Below are 16,367 nucleotides of genomic sequence, written 5' to 3'. Positions count from 1 at the left end.
AGCCACATCCTTCTCCATGTATAGTATATATATATATATGTTGTACTTTGTATTATATCATACATTTTGCGTCCAGTTTTATATACTACTTAGTCAGTATTCAGAAAAAGCTCAATAATGAGACAAAGGCCCATCCTTTCAAAAATGAAGCACTTGGCCCAACTATTTTAAAATATGGGTTGGCCCAACCCTTTTCAAATAACTCGGGCCCAATTTTTTGAGAAATAACAAGTATAGGCCCGACCTTTTCCTAAGTAAAAACTCGGCCCAAGCCTGATTTTCAAAAAGGTTAAAACCTAGATTTCAAAAGTGGGCTTCGGCCCTATTGTCTAAAAAATGGGCCAACATTTTTCTAAGCAAATCTAAGCCCACATCCTTTTAAAACTAGGGCCTGATCCCATCATGAAATATATTGAAACCCATATTTTAATATACTTGAGGCCCAAGTGCACATTGAAGTCCACAAGCCCATACTGAACAAATTCAGTGGGTTGACTAACCAGGGTCAACCCCAACCTCAGATCATAATTTGACCCTTCATAGAATCTGAGGTACATGGACCTTCGTCAAGAAAAAGAATGATTGAGAGAAGAATTGAATTGAAATTGTGGCCCATCAATGATTGTCGTAATCTTGAAATTTTTCATTAGTGGAACTTTTCCTAGAATGCTAGTTAGGTTACTTTGCATCCATGCTTTCATGCATAATTTCACGCACAATAGGTTGCATACATGTTCATATCCTATTTGTATATATTTTCGCACTAAGTACTGCCATACATAAATACACATCGCATCCCATGGTCATGCATTAAATACTTATGCATTCACATATCTCATAATCATGCATCCCATGCTCAATTTCATAAACATGCTGACATAATCATCTCCGATAAGTTGGTAGTCACATCTTAAGTTTCTGCTTTGAATTATATGATAATGTTGCTAACATATTGCATCCATATAGGCATCCCATTTACTTTCCCAAGGTTTCTAGAAGAGATCAGATTCAGTTATGGAGGACACTGTTGTTTATCAGGAAACTGAGTCTGTAGTACAGTTATATTCTGAAAGACAACAAAAGCAGTGGGGAGATAGCTTGAACGAAGAATCAAAAGTGGAATTACCTGCCAAAGTGTGCTTATATACTCGGTCCAACTCCCGGGAGGAACTAAAAACTATCTGGAAGGATTGGACCCCGCAACGCCGTTTGGAATTCTCACAGTTATATGGCCATATCGGTTTCTTGTTACACATAACGGTGAATCTTCAGATGGTGAAGGCATTGGTGGACTTCTGGAATCCTCCGTACACATGTTTTACGATAGATGGAATCGACATGGTTCCTACAATTGAAGAGTACTCCTCGCTACTGCATTTGATGACACAGCGATCACCCTACCGCACTTATGTGCCTGATTCCAGGATTTCCTTAGCACGGGAGTTGTATAACCTTGCTGGGGTCAAGATTCAACGAACGGCAGGGGAAATCGAAAGGATCACTTGGAAATGCTTGAAGGAGTTGTTGGAAGAGGAGAAAGGTGAAGAGGTTCAGATACATTTGTTCGCACTGGCCATATATGGCCTAATTATATTTCCCAAAGAACTAGGGACCATTGATAGATCTACTATTTCTTTCGTGGTGCAAGTAAAAAATGGGGCTAATCCGGTTCCTGGGATTTTGGCAGAAACCTTTCGATCTCTTAACAAATGCAGGAGCAAGGGTCAGGAGTGACTAAAATGTTGCGTATCATTACTCTATGTTTGGTTTTCCAGTCACCTGCCAAGTAACCAAGGGGGGTACCGTAACACCTTTTCAGCTCTTCGAATCCCCTTAGCCGAGTTCGAAGAGGCTCAGCAGAATATTCAAAGGAGCAAGGCTAACTGGAATGAAAAATTACATAAACTGAGGGAGTTGGGATTAGTTTGGCAAGCGCCATGGATGAACCATTCCAACATGATGTATCGATGTGGAAACTTCCCGTGGGTCCCGTTATTAGGTCCATGGGGGGGAATAGCATACGCTCCTTTGTTGGCAAGAAGGCAAGTGGGAGCGTCTCAGTTTGTGCCTATGACTCACAGATTAGCCGGCTCGGACTTCGCATATGAAGTAGGAGACACTCAAGATCAAATTAGAAAGTTCATGGTGGCTTGGAAACATGTGCACCTAATAGGTCCAGGTGATGGAATTACCATAGTCCAAGGAAATTATGAAGTATGGCGGGAAAACCGAGTAAACCCCCGACTCAAAAGAATCCCAGAAGTTGTTATTAAGCATGTTAAATCACCAAGCGCGTGCATACAATTGAAGCCACAAGGGGATCCATGCCCAGTAGAAAAGGGAGATGCAAGAGCAGAAGTGGGGAATCAGCAAAAGGAGGCTCTAGTCTCTATCTATCGCAAGGAAATCAAGCGACAGAGGATTCGGTACATACAATCAGAAGAAGAGGTCGTGGCTCTAAGGAAGGAAAGACGAAGACTTCAAGCAGCACTTGAACAGAAATCTCAAATGTTAGAAGATGCCCATACCGAAGTCAAAAAGAAATCGCTCTACATACAAGAATTGGAGAGGCAGGGGGATGAGCAGAGGAGCAAGTATAATCAAGTATTGTAAAAGATGCAGCCGTGCATAACGAAAGCAGGCTACTGGGAGGCCACGTTTCGGGCTTTGCGTAGAAAGACGACACAGCAAAATGCAGAGATTGTGCAATCATGAGCAGATTTTGATATTTGATTAGATTTGTTATTGTATGAAAGGATTCTATTAATGAAAAGCGGATTTTATTTTCTACAAAGATGATGATCTCTTCCATGAACCTTGATTGGAGTACATTAGGTTGCATACATATGTTTCATATTTGTGAAATTTACACATGTCTTGAAAAGACCATTGCATTTCATGCATTCATATCTATGCATTCACGATTCTAAAAAGGGAAAGTTTTGGTTTGCAGTGCCTAGCGACAGAATTCGTCTAAGCAAGCAACATTGAGACTGTCACGCATCAATACAATACCAGGAGAGGGCAAAAGAAATGAGTGAACAATTGGAAGGTAGAGTCCTGGGCATAGAGCAAGGACAAGAAGAATTGAATGAAAAAATGAGCAAGATCCTGGAATTGTTGACGAACAAAGGAAAAGCAATGCAGAATGATCCGGAGATAGATATGGATCCTACTCATCCTCCAGGGTTTACCCCAGTACATGGACAAACGTCAGTTCCACTACCTGGCGTCATGGAGGGTTCAATGCCAAGTATACCCCCGTTCATCCCTAATATACCAGCACAGGGGTTTCCAGTAGTGGGGACTCCCCCATTAGTAGCTTCTGATTTGGGGGTGAACAGATCTGAAACTGAACATCGATACGATGTACTAGAGGAACGTCTGAAAGCTATTGAAGGATCCAATACATTTGACTCTGTAGATCCCAATGATTTGTGCCTCGTGCCAAAGGTCACCCTGCCACCAAAATTCAAAGTACCAGATTTTGAAAAATTTAATGGAACTAATTGTCCTCGAACTCACCTGCGCCTGTATTGCCAAAAAATGGCTGCCCATTCCGATAATGAGAGACTAATGATGCATTGCTTTCAAGACAGCTTGACAGGGGCAGCTATTAGGTGGTATATTCAACAAGATCGGACTCGGATCCGCACATGGAAAGACCTGGCTAATTCTTTTATAGCTCAATACCGCCATGTTATAGAAATGGCACCCGATCGTATGACCTTGCAAAGTATGCAAATGAAGCCCACCGAAACATTTAGAGAATATGCATATAGGTGGAGGGACATGTCTGTCCAAGTCAATCCTCCGGTGGAAGATAGGGAGGCTATTTCCCTATTTGTGAATACTTTGAAAGATCCTTACTTCGGGCATCTCCTAGGGGCAACCCCCCATGACTTCATGGACATTGTTTCTACCGGAGAGAGGATTGAGACGGCCATCAAAGTTGGGAGAACTAAAAGTATTAGTATAGAGACTGGTCTAGGCAAGAAGTGGACAAGCAAGAAAAAGGAAGAAGAGGTCCAGATGGTTCAAAGACAACAATATCAAAGAGAGCATGGCCAAGGGGCTAGGAGGAATTTTGTTTTCGAGCCCTCTGTCAATCAGACAGTTCATACGGGAGGTAGACCCCAAGTTGTTCCTTCCGGGGCCATGCCCGCCCAACCGAATATGCGAACTCATGATAGAGGCATCCAGAGAAATATGAGAAGGATAGATCCTATTCCAATGACATACTCAGAATTATTCCCATAATTGATGGAGAGGAACTTAGTTTCAGTCATTCCTGGAACGGTCGTTACGGCACCTTTTCCACAATGGTATGACCCCGAAGCCAAGTGTGCATATCACGCTAACACTCCCGGGCACACTATTGAACGTTGTTGGGCATTCAAAAATAAGGTTCAAACACTAAGAGAAGCCTGGATGGCTAGCATTTGATGATAAACAACCCGGAATTCAAGGGAACCCTTTGCCCAATCATGGGGGTAACAATGTCGGAATGATAGAAGAAGGGACGAATGAGGTGGATTTTGAACAAATGTCTTTAGATTGGGTGTTCAATGAACTTATTGCGGCAGGTCGGATAGGGCAAGAGGCTGTTTGCCCCACTAATGCACTTTGTTTATGTCAAAGTAAAGAAGGAAGATCTGTGAAAAAGTGTGTAACTTTTAGAATGTTTTTGCAAAAGATGGTGGATAACAAGTTTATAGAGATTGGTTGTACCCGCAAAAGTGGAGAGATTACAGTCATTGGGGAAAACAGGCCGGTATATCATCAGTGCACTAATCAACCATTCATACCTACCATGAACAAGGCTCTTCCCACACTGGAAGCGCCAGCTCGCTTGGTGATCTCTACTCCCAGGAAATTCCCATACAAGAATAACCAAGCAATACCCTGGAAATATGAATGTGAAGCGTATGTTGAAGGAAGCACCAGCAATATAGCAGGGGTGAAAGGGATAACTCGAAGTGGTAGGGTGTATATGCCAGATTCTTCTAAAACAAATCGGCAGAATGCAGGGGAACCAGACAGGGCAGTGAAAAGTCCAATATCTAATGGAGAGGCCGAAGAATTCCTGAAGATAATAAAGCATAGCGAGTACAACATTGTGGACCAACTAAAGAAAATGCCGGCTCACATATCTGTTTTGTCACTTCTACTAAATTCAGAGACCCATCGGGAGGCGTTACTTAAAGTCCTAAATCAAGCCTACATTCCCCAGGATATCAGCGTTGATAAATTCAATCATGTGATCGGAAGTCTGGCGGCCTCCAACTACATCACTTTTACTGATGAAGAAATTCCGCCAGAAGGCCAGGAGCACAACAAGGCGCTGCATATATCCACCAAATGTAAGGATCATATGATGTCTCGAGTCTTGATAGATAATGGGTCATCCCTCAATGTTATGCCAATGACTACACTGCAGAGGTTACCCATTGATCCTTCTTATGTGACACCCAACAATTTGGTGGTGCGTGCCTTCGATGGAACACGAAGAGAGTCCGTAGGGTCGCTTGACATCCCTATTCAGATTGGACCCGTAACCTTCGATATCACTTTTCAAGTCATGGATATTACACCTTCATACAGTTGTCTCTTGGGAAGGCCTTGGATACATAATACTGGGGCAGTTCCCTCCTCTTTGCATCAGCGAGTGAAATTTGTGGTAGGGGATAAACTGGTATGTGTTTATGGAGAAACCGATATAATGGTTACTAAACCTTCTTCCACTCCCTATGTGGAAGCAGCTGAAGAAGCCCACGAAGATTCATTCCGAGCATTTGAGATCATCAACGTCATTACTATAATGGAGGGATCTTTTATCCCTCAACCTCGGATCTCTTCTTCCACGCGTATGGTGGCTACTGAAATGATTAAATCAGGGTTTTGCCCAGGAAAAGGGTTGGGGAAGTATCTTCAGGGCATCGCAATGCCATTGTTACTAGAAGGCATGAATGAGAGATACGGCATCGGATATACTCCTACTTTAGCTGATCATAAGAAGAAGGCAGAAGAGAAAAGAATACTCCGAATCGAGAGGCGCACAGGAAGAGTAAGTACCAAATGGGGGGTAGAAGTCCCGCCAATGAATCAGACCTTTCGAAAGGGCAATCAAGTCACTCTTGAGGAAGAAATGAAACAGATGAGCATATTAACCTTGGAATCAGGGGACCACATGAATGACTCAAGTAGAAGGATCTACCCATTAACCACAGGAACAGAAATTCAGAACTGGACATCTTTTGATTACCCAATTCACTTCATGTAATAGCTTTTGCTCATTTTGCTTTCTTTTTGTAATCCGTGGACATTATTGCCTTGGACCGTTTGTCTTTTTCATCAAATAAAACTAGTATGCATTTCTTTTGCATTTATTGGGTCATTTGTCAAAGAATTGTTTACCTTTGTTTTATGCAGGGATAGGGAAAATAATCATACCAGTATTCAGGAGCCAGAAATTGATGTTAACTTTGAAAACTTAATCCTAGAAGCTGAAATAGAAGAGGAGACTGACTTATCACCTGAAATGCAAAGAATGTTGAAATCAGATGAAAAACAAACTTTAACCAGTAGTGACCCCACGGTCACAATAAGTTTGGGGACTAATGAGGAACCAAAAGAAGTAAAAATTGGGGCACTATTGGGAGGAAAAGAAAGATGCGAAATGATAAACCTTCTGAAGGAATACCAAGATGTTTTTGCATGGTCATATCAGGACATGCCGGGATTGGATACGGACTTAGTAACACATAAAATACCCATTTACCCAGATAGCAAACCGATAAAACAGAAACTGAGGAGAATGCGCCTAGATATGTTGATCAAAATAAAAGAAGAGGTACAGAAGCAGTTTGAGGTTGGTTTTTTAGAAGTAGCCAAATACCCAGAGTGGATGGCCAATGTAGTTCCAATAATGAAGAAAAATGGAAAAGTGAGAGTCTGTGTTGACTATCGAGACTTGAATAAAGCTAGCCCTAAAGATAATTTCCCACTTCCACACATAGATGTGCTGGTAGACAATACGGCGGGACATGCCCTGTTTTCATTCATGGATGGGTTTTCTGGATATACTTCCACTTAAGATGGCCCAGAACGCTAACGAGCCGCCCACGTTTATCACCTTATGGGGGGCCCCTTGCTACACGGTTATGCACTGGGTTTTACCAGAATGCCGGGGACCCACCCTTCTCCGAGAGCCCTGGGGTACCATGATTCCATGGACTTCTTGATTGCCTAAGGAGCTAGCCGTCTCTGTGGACGATCATGATTGTTACGTCTTGAACAAATCATAATTAAAGCCAATAATGGTTATGCAATCTGGGGGCGCGGAACTTTCATTTGGACCAATAATGTAGGTCAAAATAAAGTGATATGGTTAAAGAAGAAAGAAGTTACATAAGGCTCAAGATCATCATTTCAATCTCAAGGTGGTAATTTGGGTCAAAATCCGGCATAGGGGAGAAAGGTGAGTGAAGTCCATAATACGTATCATGCTTGGTCTTCATTCCTCCTATTTTCTTTTCCTTTTCTTTACCTTTAATCTTCTTATTCTTCTTTTTACTGCGAACTTGTCACTTTTCCTTTTATGAAGGAATCTTGTCCTCATTTTCATTGCATTCAATTGGGACCAATCTTCCTAAAACTGGGTGACAGTGTGGGGTTGTGAGATCCTTCACAAAGTTAATCAAGGAATGAATTTTTCAGGCTCCACAGGGTTGTCATGGATGTTCTCTTTTACTTTCTTTTGGATAGCAATAAAATGGCCTTACCATCATTTGGTAATGACTAGTGTCTGCAAATGATGTGTGTCAACGCTACAGGATCAAACCCAGGTTGGATTGTTGGGTGTCGGTACGTTTAAGGAAAGCTGGTTTAACATTCGGGCTTCATTTTGGTTACAAATAATGGAAAAGTCATTGTTTAGGTTCTTTTAGGGATAACTGTCGGCCAAAGAGGGCCAGCCATCATTTGATCAAAACGAGTGATTAATTATGGAAATTATAACACATAGCCGCTTCGTGGATTCTTGAGAAGAGTAAGATGATGTCTTTATAACGTCTGAAATTTTTTTTTTTTTTTTTTTTCAATGATGGTTTCAATCCTTTAGACTATCTTTTCCTAACTCATGAACACGGCAATAGGTGTACTATTCCCGGGGTAAGAATCCGGCATTGAACATAAGTAAACAAAGTTTGGTCGAACCCACTCATGAATGCAGAGTGCGATAGCTGGCGGGATAAAAAATGCATAATTCAATGTTTAGTTGAGATATAGAGTAACTATATCACAGTGTACACAGGCGTCCAACGTTACAGAGGAAAGCAGAAGTATCAATGGAAAACAAAAGACATCGGAATGGCTGCAAAAGTATTAGATTTTTCAAAGTTTCGGTACTCCATCACGTATTCGACCTCGGTGGATAACTACTGAAACCGGCGATTGATTTGGGAACCCCCTGATATGTTAACCACTTCCTTCCTCGTGTTGGGCAAAGTGATTCCCCATGGATACTCCTAGTTAATGCTTGTCATCAAGCTACCATCCTGCATCTCTTAACGATTGCAGGTCTTATGACTTACAAGCCCATGAGCGTTATATGTAATAATCCGGAGAGTAGCATGGTACTGGCACAAGCGAACCCCACGATCATACCTGTAGGAGAGGGTTCGCACGGGCGCCCGGAGGGATTGCAAATACCATCCCCTTTCCCGCATCGAAAATGAAATATTTGGCTATGTACATGGTAATGGAAATATCTAACCCCTTCGAAGGGGGTGTTTAAGAATCACATCTGTATCATGATGTTATGCTTGATTCGGTGGACCAGAGTGAATAATCTGGGGTGCCAAATGTTGCCTGTATGCGCCGTTTGAAATTTACCAGGGGCTCAAACCAAAGTTGTGCTCTTGGGCCATTGTTCCCACCTGCTGGTTGTACTGATTCTCCCAATTAAACTGCCCCTGTATCATTTTGGTGGCCTCTTGCTTCCTTCCTTCCGATTAGGTCCACCTTTTGCCTAAACCAGTTTCCGAGCCAACTATCCTTGACTAGACCTCCCTTATATCACCTCAATGCCTTCCTCCCCGCGCCCACAATATCCATAAAATCATGGGAGTTGCTCAAACCCGAAAGTGCGTACAGTAGGGTCTTTTAATGTGCTCACGAGCAAGAGATGGTCCCAACTCGGGTCACTCACCAGGGGGTCACACTTGGGATCGACATTCCCTCCACCTATAAGCATATTCTCTAAATGTTTCGTGGATTCCACAGGCGCACACATCTTCTTGTTATCGTCCATTCGAGTCAGTCAAGGCCATTTCCGTCACATGGCGGATAGTGAGTACACAAAGGCATTGGCCAAGTCGCTTCCAAGTGTAGATCCGGAGCCTATCAAGTGCTGAATGTAGACGCACAGGTATGAGCAGACCTGGCCAGAACATTCTGAAAGAAACAATCATCATTAGGCTTTTCATGCGTCTGAGTACGCGGCTAATGCTGCCAGTACATCACTAAATGTGTTCAAGGGCGACCGGGCCCGTCAAACTTTCAAAGTCTGGCATTTTGAAAAACTTTGGTGGTAGGGTAGTCTTTGGGGGCAGCCAAGCCCAGATCATGGTTGTAATCTTAACATGGAATCTAGAGTCTTAACCTTCGCATTGCTTTAGACGCTCTTCCACTAGATCACAGGGTGCCTCAGTCCCTCACTATTTGTTCATCCCCATAGCAGAAGGTACTAATGGAGAGTCCTACCACTAGTGAACCCGCTGTGCTGGCATAGGCAGAGGGATGAAAGGAGGCATATTTGGAATCCAGTGGTTCCCCCATGAGCACCAGGTGGTGTTGTCTGACTGTAATGTGTCCATGATCTGGGGTAGAACCCTTGGGGATTGAGCCGGAGTTCCACTAAACTACTTCCTGAGATACAACAATATGCACTGCCAAAATTCCCTTATTCATACAGTAAATCCAAAACCGGTATACTGAAATATCGGGTTGGTATCACTTTAGCTCTTTTTGCCCTATTATCTAGACCCAGACTCTAAATAATTCAAATTGTTCACTCATTGTTCTCTCCTCGTCGCCTGATATGGTATTTGGGAAGGGGATGCGTGGGGTCTCAATTCTTGCTTATAGGACTCAAAACGACCTCTTGAACCTGAAAACCACCAATTTCCTTTTTAGATCATGAATGCACATTATGTGACTGCATGAGTGAATGTGTTTTTGATGCATGATCAGGGTATGCAATAGGTGTTATTTCTGTATAGATGCAACAGTACACTTATATATACAACAGGATGAATTGCATATCATACGAGGTAACCTAAATGACAACTTATCAGAGATTCTAGAAAAAATTCGCACTAATGAAACATTATCCAAGATTAAATTGAACCATAATGAATGGGCCACAATTCGTTCAAGGTGTCTCCCTTAACCATCATGTCCCATGAATTATTAGGTCCATGAATCCCAAAGGTGGCATTCTATGAAGTGGTCAGATTCTGATGTTTAGGGGTTGACCCAGGCATAGGTCAACCCTTAATTCATTCAATGTGTGCTTGTGGACTTTAATGTGCACTTGGGCCTCAAGTATTTTCAATTATGTGCTTTGAACTATATTCATGATAGGCTAGGCCCTAGTTGAAACAAAGGAGTTGGTGGTTGGATTACGTTAGAAAAATGTTGGCCCAATAGTTGGGCACGGGGTTAAAGTCCTCTTTTGAAATCTGGGTTGGACCCTTTTTGAAAACAATTAAAGGCCTGGGGCCGGGGGAGTTTTGCCTTAGGAAAAAGGTCGGGCCCAAGTTTATTTTTAAGAATCCGGCCTGAGTTATTTGAAAAGGTTGGGCCTACCCATATTTTAAAATGCTTGGGCCAAGTTCTTCATTCTTTGCAAGATGGTCCAGTCTCAGTATTGGGTTTTTTCTAGATATTGTTAAGTAGTATGCATATCTAAGTGGATGCAATGAATGAGATATACAAACGTATCTCACAACATATATACAACATGACATACGTCGGGAGTAGGATGTGGCTCTATCCAACCGGGGTAGGTATATATATACATGGTTCTTTCATGACTCTATCCTAGTTAGGGAAGACTAAATAAGTATGTGTGGGTAAGTCTCTAATCCTATATACAAGGTTCCCCAGATCTAACCTCCATCCTCACCCAAAGGGGTTTGGACGAAGTTTAAATTTAGCGGAGTGGTTCGCAGGTCCCACAAGCCCTTCCACATGACATCTCTATTAACACCCTATCTAATCTTAGTAGGTAAAGCCCGGGTATAGAGCGTGAGAGTGTGTGAATTTAAATGTAACCTACTCCCACTATCCCCACATTTATTCACATGCTATAAACAATATAAAAAACAGATATCTACAATTTATATTATATATACGGTCTGAGGGTATAAATAAGTATTATAGTCACAAAAGATAAAGTGAAACACAATATAGCAATTAATACTGTTTTGTTCACAAAATTTTAGGAAAACAACAAATAACGGAACAAAATATTTACGATTAGTAGTGGGGACAGCATATCGTAATATATTCTTATTCAAATATCCTACAATAAATCTATCTTATCAAAAAAAATGCTCTTACAAAAATGTATTATTACAAAAAACAAATAAAAAGGAAAAAAGTAGGAAACACAATAAATATTTTATTAATTAGAGGGATTATTTACAAATATGGAGTAAATAGTTACAATTAATCAAGTTATTTACAATAGAGAAAAACAGGGATTCATAAAACAAAACCATATGAGTAATAATACAAAAGTTTATCTTAAATTATTGCACTTTTTGATACTTTCTATTAATTAATGGTTCGACTCTCTAATGTCCACGGAGTCGCCAAAGTTGTTCGCACCGTCTGGGACGCGTGTTGCCCCAGCAGCGAATTAAAATCTTTTCAAGTATTTCAAAAAGGGAGTGAAATCTAGAATTTCGAGATCGACCCTAGGACCTTTTAGTGTGGTAGAACACGAGGGATGTCAGTACTATCCGTTAAGGGGTAGAATCGTCCTACGTTAAATCCCGAGAGTTGGCTCGGGGGAGTTCGATTACGCCGGGGAAGGTACAACACCCCTACGCGCCCTGTTCTACGAACGTACTAATTAATTGAAATTTTCCCCAAGTTTATATAATAAGTACTTTAAATAGCATCTTTTTATAAATTTATAAATAGCACATGCAAAAATAAATAAACAAATAAGATAAATAAATATACGCTATAAAATAACATAATAGACTTCACCTCAGAGCTTAAAGTACTTGAAGCCCGAAGGCTCATACTCTAGCATTAAAAAAATCATAGGGATAATAACAATCAAGTAAAATATCTGATAAAATACGCTCCAAGTTTTAATGTAATTTTACAATAGTTTTCTTTGTTATAAAGGAATATACTAGTATGTGAGGTTTTAAACTATATATTAATAAGATAAAATAAGTTAAACAATCTTAAATTTATCACAATACAGTAAAAATCGGTATGATAATAAGCATATGTCCTGGGTTAAAATAATATACAACTTTCAAATAGGACAATAAATACCATAGTGTATGTATAAAGTATTACAACACTCAGGACTTACTTAACAATAGTCATAACCAGTCTATGAAAAAAAAAAGGGGGTGAGGCCTAATAGTGACTAATACGAATATACCAATAAATATTATATTAACAATAGCATACGAAATATCATACAACCTGCTACCAACCCACTAACTACCTAAATGATAAATGATACCACTTATATGTCAAACACTAATCAAAATATTCGACTTGAAGACTAAATACTCACAGAAATAAAATCATATCAGTAAAAAAGGAATAACAATCAACATAAAGAAAACCCTAAGATTAAATTGCACATACACTCAACAGAAAACCATAATAGCCCTAAACAAGTAAGTGATTAAGTACCATAATTACAGAATCAACTACTTGCTCGGGTTACAGTATTAAACATTCATAAAATAGTAACAATCCAAACTAAATACTAACATAAACGAAAGTATCTAGGACAAAGTCGCGACTATAAAAATATCCGCATTAAAGACCATTACCTTATATGACTAAATACAGATCACCACACTTAACCCTATTAAACTAACCCAAAAATAGTAAGAATCTGTCCAGACACAAATCATAAAAACCGTATATCGCGGCTGCATAACGCAACAAATCAAGACCCAAATATAAATAAATTAGTGTGACAAACAAACTAACACAATAATATAATAATAATAATATTAAACATAAAGTCTACAGCAATAGGAGTATACACGCACCAGACATACTACAGCAGAGCACTAGCTATATAAACAGAGACGAAATCTACTATTGCAAGATCAGATAGTAGAATGTAGTACATCGTGCGATAGCCTAGATATACAAGAAGTCTAATCTAGCACAAATATTAGATTGAATAACGCACCTAAATACCACAATAGATATGATTTTTAATCGTACCCAACATGCAAATAAAAGAAACGAGAAAAATAAAAATAAAAACTTGAACTTTAAGACTTAAATACAACCAAATATACTTATATAATAAACCAGATTAATTTATAATAAAAAATTTAAACTTTACATGTACATGTATATATATAGAACATATAGATGTGCGCGTGTGTGTTTACTGGGGCTTACAGAGTGCAGCAGGGGGCGGCTTATGATGGAGTTGCTCGGGTTTCTGGTGGTTGGCTACTGTGGGGGTTGTCGGTGCAGTAGCGTAGACCACCGGTGCCGGAGTCGAGGCTGACGCAGGCTGTGGAGGCTTCGTCGGAGATGACGGTGCCTGTGGGGAGTTTGCAGGTTGTGGCTCGTGGCTTTGCTGGCTGCGGTGAGTTCTAGTTCTGAAAGATGGCCACGGCGACGATGGAGTTCGGCAATGTGCCGCGGCAGCAGTGCTGGCTGTGCGAAGAGCTATGCTCCGGCGGAGCTGGTGTAACGTCCGTCTGCCACGGCGTTCTTGACTTGTGTGATGTAGAGGAACTAAAGGCGAGTGGATGGATTGCCGAAGAAGATTGGAGACAGCCAGCTTGGAGTCTTGGTGACTGTGTACCACAGCAAGGTGAACTCGGGTGCCTGCTGTCAGGGAGACTAATGGTTGGCCGGAGTTGCAGCGGTGGTCGGAGCAGTGGTCGTTGTCCAGAGTTGATGCTGGAACGGGAGAGACAACTGCTTCTTTGCGAGTGTGTACTTGGGTACGGAATGCGGGGCAGTGACGAGAGAGAGAATGGAGATGAAAAGAGACATAGAGGAATGAAAAGAAGAAGAAGAATCAGAAGTGCAGCAGACCGATTTTTTTTTTATTTCTTTGCTTTGTCCTGCGCTGGCCCGTGTGTGCGCCCCCCCCCCCCCCCTTCCTTGGCCCCTTGACCTCTCTTTATTAAAAAAAAAAAAAAAAAGATTTTTTTTAAAACCCTAAAAACAACTTCCTTTTTTGATTTTATTTTTCCTTTTCTCCTTTTTTTTATGCTTTTATTCTTGTGTACTAATGAAATGGCAATATAATAATAATAATTATCATACAGTATCAACAGGTAAAATAATAATAATAATTCTACTAACTAATAGTAAATAATAATAAATAATTATGAGCAAAAAATAAAAATTAAGATCTTATTGGTAAAATAATAATAATAATAATAATAATAATAATTAATAGTAATTATTAATAACATAATAATAAATAAATCAATAATTATAAGAAAGTATAATCAAAATACTAATAATAATATAAATATAATAAAAAGGGACCCCCTTGTTCTATTTGGTTAGGGGAAAATGGGTGTCTACCGGGACCTATTGGGCATTATTAAGAAAGTTTTAAATCATTTTAAAATAATTAACCCTGTTTAAAATATGTTAAACCGCAGTAAAAATCAGGGCAACCTGAGAAGTTCGGTTGGCCAGAAAGATTTCGGTCGACCAAGTCACATATGGTTCGGTCGACCAGGGGACTTTTGAACTGAGGGTTCGGTCGACCAGGAGAGGGCGATTTCTCAATTTTTCAAGGTTTGGTCGACCAGGACATTTTGAACTACCTAGTTCGGTCGACCAGACAGCTGGGAATTCTCTCGAGGACCCTCCGGTCGACTAGGTAGTTGTAGTACAAAAAGGGTCAGTCGACCAGATGGTCAAATTTTTTACCCAGGGAGGTTTCGATCGACCAGGGCCTTTTGAACTACTTGGTTCAGTCGACCAGGTGGTCAAACTTTTGACCCGAGAGGGTTTCGATCGACTAGGGCTTCTTGAACTACCTGGTTTGGTCGACCAGATGGTCAAAATGTTGACTAGAGAGGTTTCGGTCGACCAGGGCTTCTTGAACTACCTGATTCAGTCGACCAGATGGTTAAAATGTTGACCAGAGAGGTTTCGGTCGATCAGGGCTTTTTGAACTAGCTGATTCGGTCGACCAGATGGTCAAAATGTTGACCAAAGAGGTTTTGGTCAACCAGGGCTTTTTGAACTAACTTGGCTGGTCGACCGAAAGTGCACCATGTGTGCATTTCGGTCTCGTTTCGAAACATATAAGCCCTATTCAAGTGCCTAACAAATAAATGTGTAAATGTGTGTGTCCTAGGGTCACTTGGGGTCCAATTTGAAGACAACAAAAAGGTCCGGTGTCGGTCGACCTTCCTTAAGGTCTTTCTATGGTCCGTGTAAGTACTTAAAGTCCAACTAAGGTCAATTTGAGCATACCTACCTATCATGCATAATGCAAATTATTACAAGCCATATGAGTGTACAGTCCATAATAAAATTACATTCCAGAATGAAGAAACTAAATAATAAATACAAATGCAGCACAAGATTCTTCATTCATCGGCACAAACACCACACGCCATCATGATAAGTCTTTTAATCTTAAAGGGCGCACAAGGTGAACCTGCATGCAATTCTCAGTACAACCATTACTACCACGAGTATTTGTCATAATCAAAACTGGGTGTGACCAATCAGGTCACCACATCCTATCATTCATACTGCTATATCATACTATGTTGGTTAAGGTGTAATCCCAAGAGGGGGGGTGAATTGGGTATTTTAAAAATTCTTTGAAACCTATTTACCAATCAATCCCTATTTCTAAGTTTAACTAATTAATGATAGGAACTTATGTCTAAATTAAAGTTATTTTATCAATGAATTCTTTTTTACTCAATTAAGTGCGTATAAAGTTATTCAACATACACAAGCAAGCAGGAAATTAAATGCGATGCTGAAAATAAATAGTGAAAGGAAGAGAGAAGGCAAACATAGTTTTACGAGGTTCAACCTACTTGGCCTACGTCCTCACCTTGAGCAACCACTCAAGGATT

General features: G+C 40.5%; 2 protein-coding genes across 2 annotated transcripts; both read left to right on the top strand.

Moving 5' to 3' along the window:
• The first annotated feature begins 1,014 nt into the window (after positions 1 to 1,014).
• Positions 1,015 to 2,613, top strand: LOC131162755 (uncharacterized). The gene is made up of 2 exons (XM_058119359.1): positions 1,015 to 1,730; positions 1,776 to 2,613. Exons 1-2 carry the CDS (start codon positions 1,015 to 1,017, stop codon positions 2,611 to 2,613), a joined length of 1,554 nt encoding a protein of 517 aa, XP_057975342.1.
• A 1,894-nt stretch (positions 2,614 to 4,507) lies between these two features.
• LOC131162754 (uncharacterized) lies at positions 4,508 to 13,893 on the top strand. The gene is made up of 3 exons (XM_058119358.1): positions 4,508 to 6,279; positions 6,433 to 6,871; positions 13,771 to 13,893. The coding sequence occupies exons 1-3, from the start codon at positions 4,508 to 4,510 to the stop codon at positions 13,891 to 13,893; spliced, it is 2,334 nt and encodes a 777-aa protein (XP_057975341.1).
• Positions 13,894 to 16,367: the final 2,474 nt, after the last annotated feature.

The sequence above is a fragment of the Malania oleifera genome, chromosome 8 (assembly GCF_029873635.1).
Source record: "Malania oleifera isolate guangnan ecotype guangnan chromosome 8, ASM2987363v1, whole genome shotgun sequence".
In the NCBI taxonomy this organism is placed as follows: Eukaryota; Viridiplantae; Streptophyta; class Magnoliopsida; order Santalales; family Ximeniaceae; genus Malania; species Malania oleifera.
Note: the sequence above shows the minus strand (reverse complement) of the source record. Positions and strands in the feature narration are given on the sequence as shown.

What these genes read in the sequence shown, in the direction of transcription:
- LOC131162755 (XM_058119359.1), top strand. Translation starts at nt 1,015, where the DNA reads ATGGAGGACACTGTTGTTTATCAGGAAACTGAGTCTGTAGTACAGTTA. An exon ending in TGCAGGAGCAAGGGTCAGGA is followed by an intron (nt 1,731 to 1,775) that starts GTGACTAAAATG and finishes TTGGTTTTCCAG; the next exon opens with TCACCTGCCAAGTAACCAAG.
- LOC131162754 (XM_058119358.1), top strand. Translation starts at nt 4,508, where the DNA reads ATGATAGAAGAAGGGACGAATGAGGTGGATTTTGAACAAATGTCTTTA. An exon ending in GATTACCCAATTCACTTCAT is followed by an intron (nt 6,280 to 6,432) that starts GTAATAGCTTTT and finishes TGTTTTATGCAG; the next exon opens with GGATAGGGAAAATAATCATA. An exon ending in AGGTACAGAAGCAGTTTGAG is followed by an intron (nt 6,872 to 13,770) that starts GTTGGTTTTTTA and finishes TCGGTGCAGTAG; the next exon opens with CGTAGACCACCGGTGCCGGA.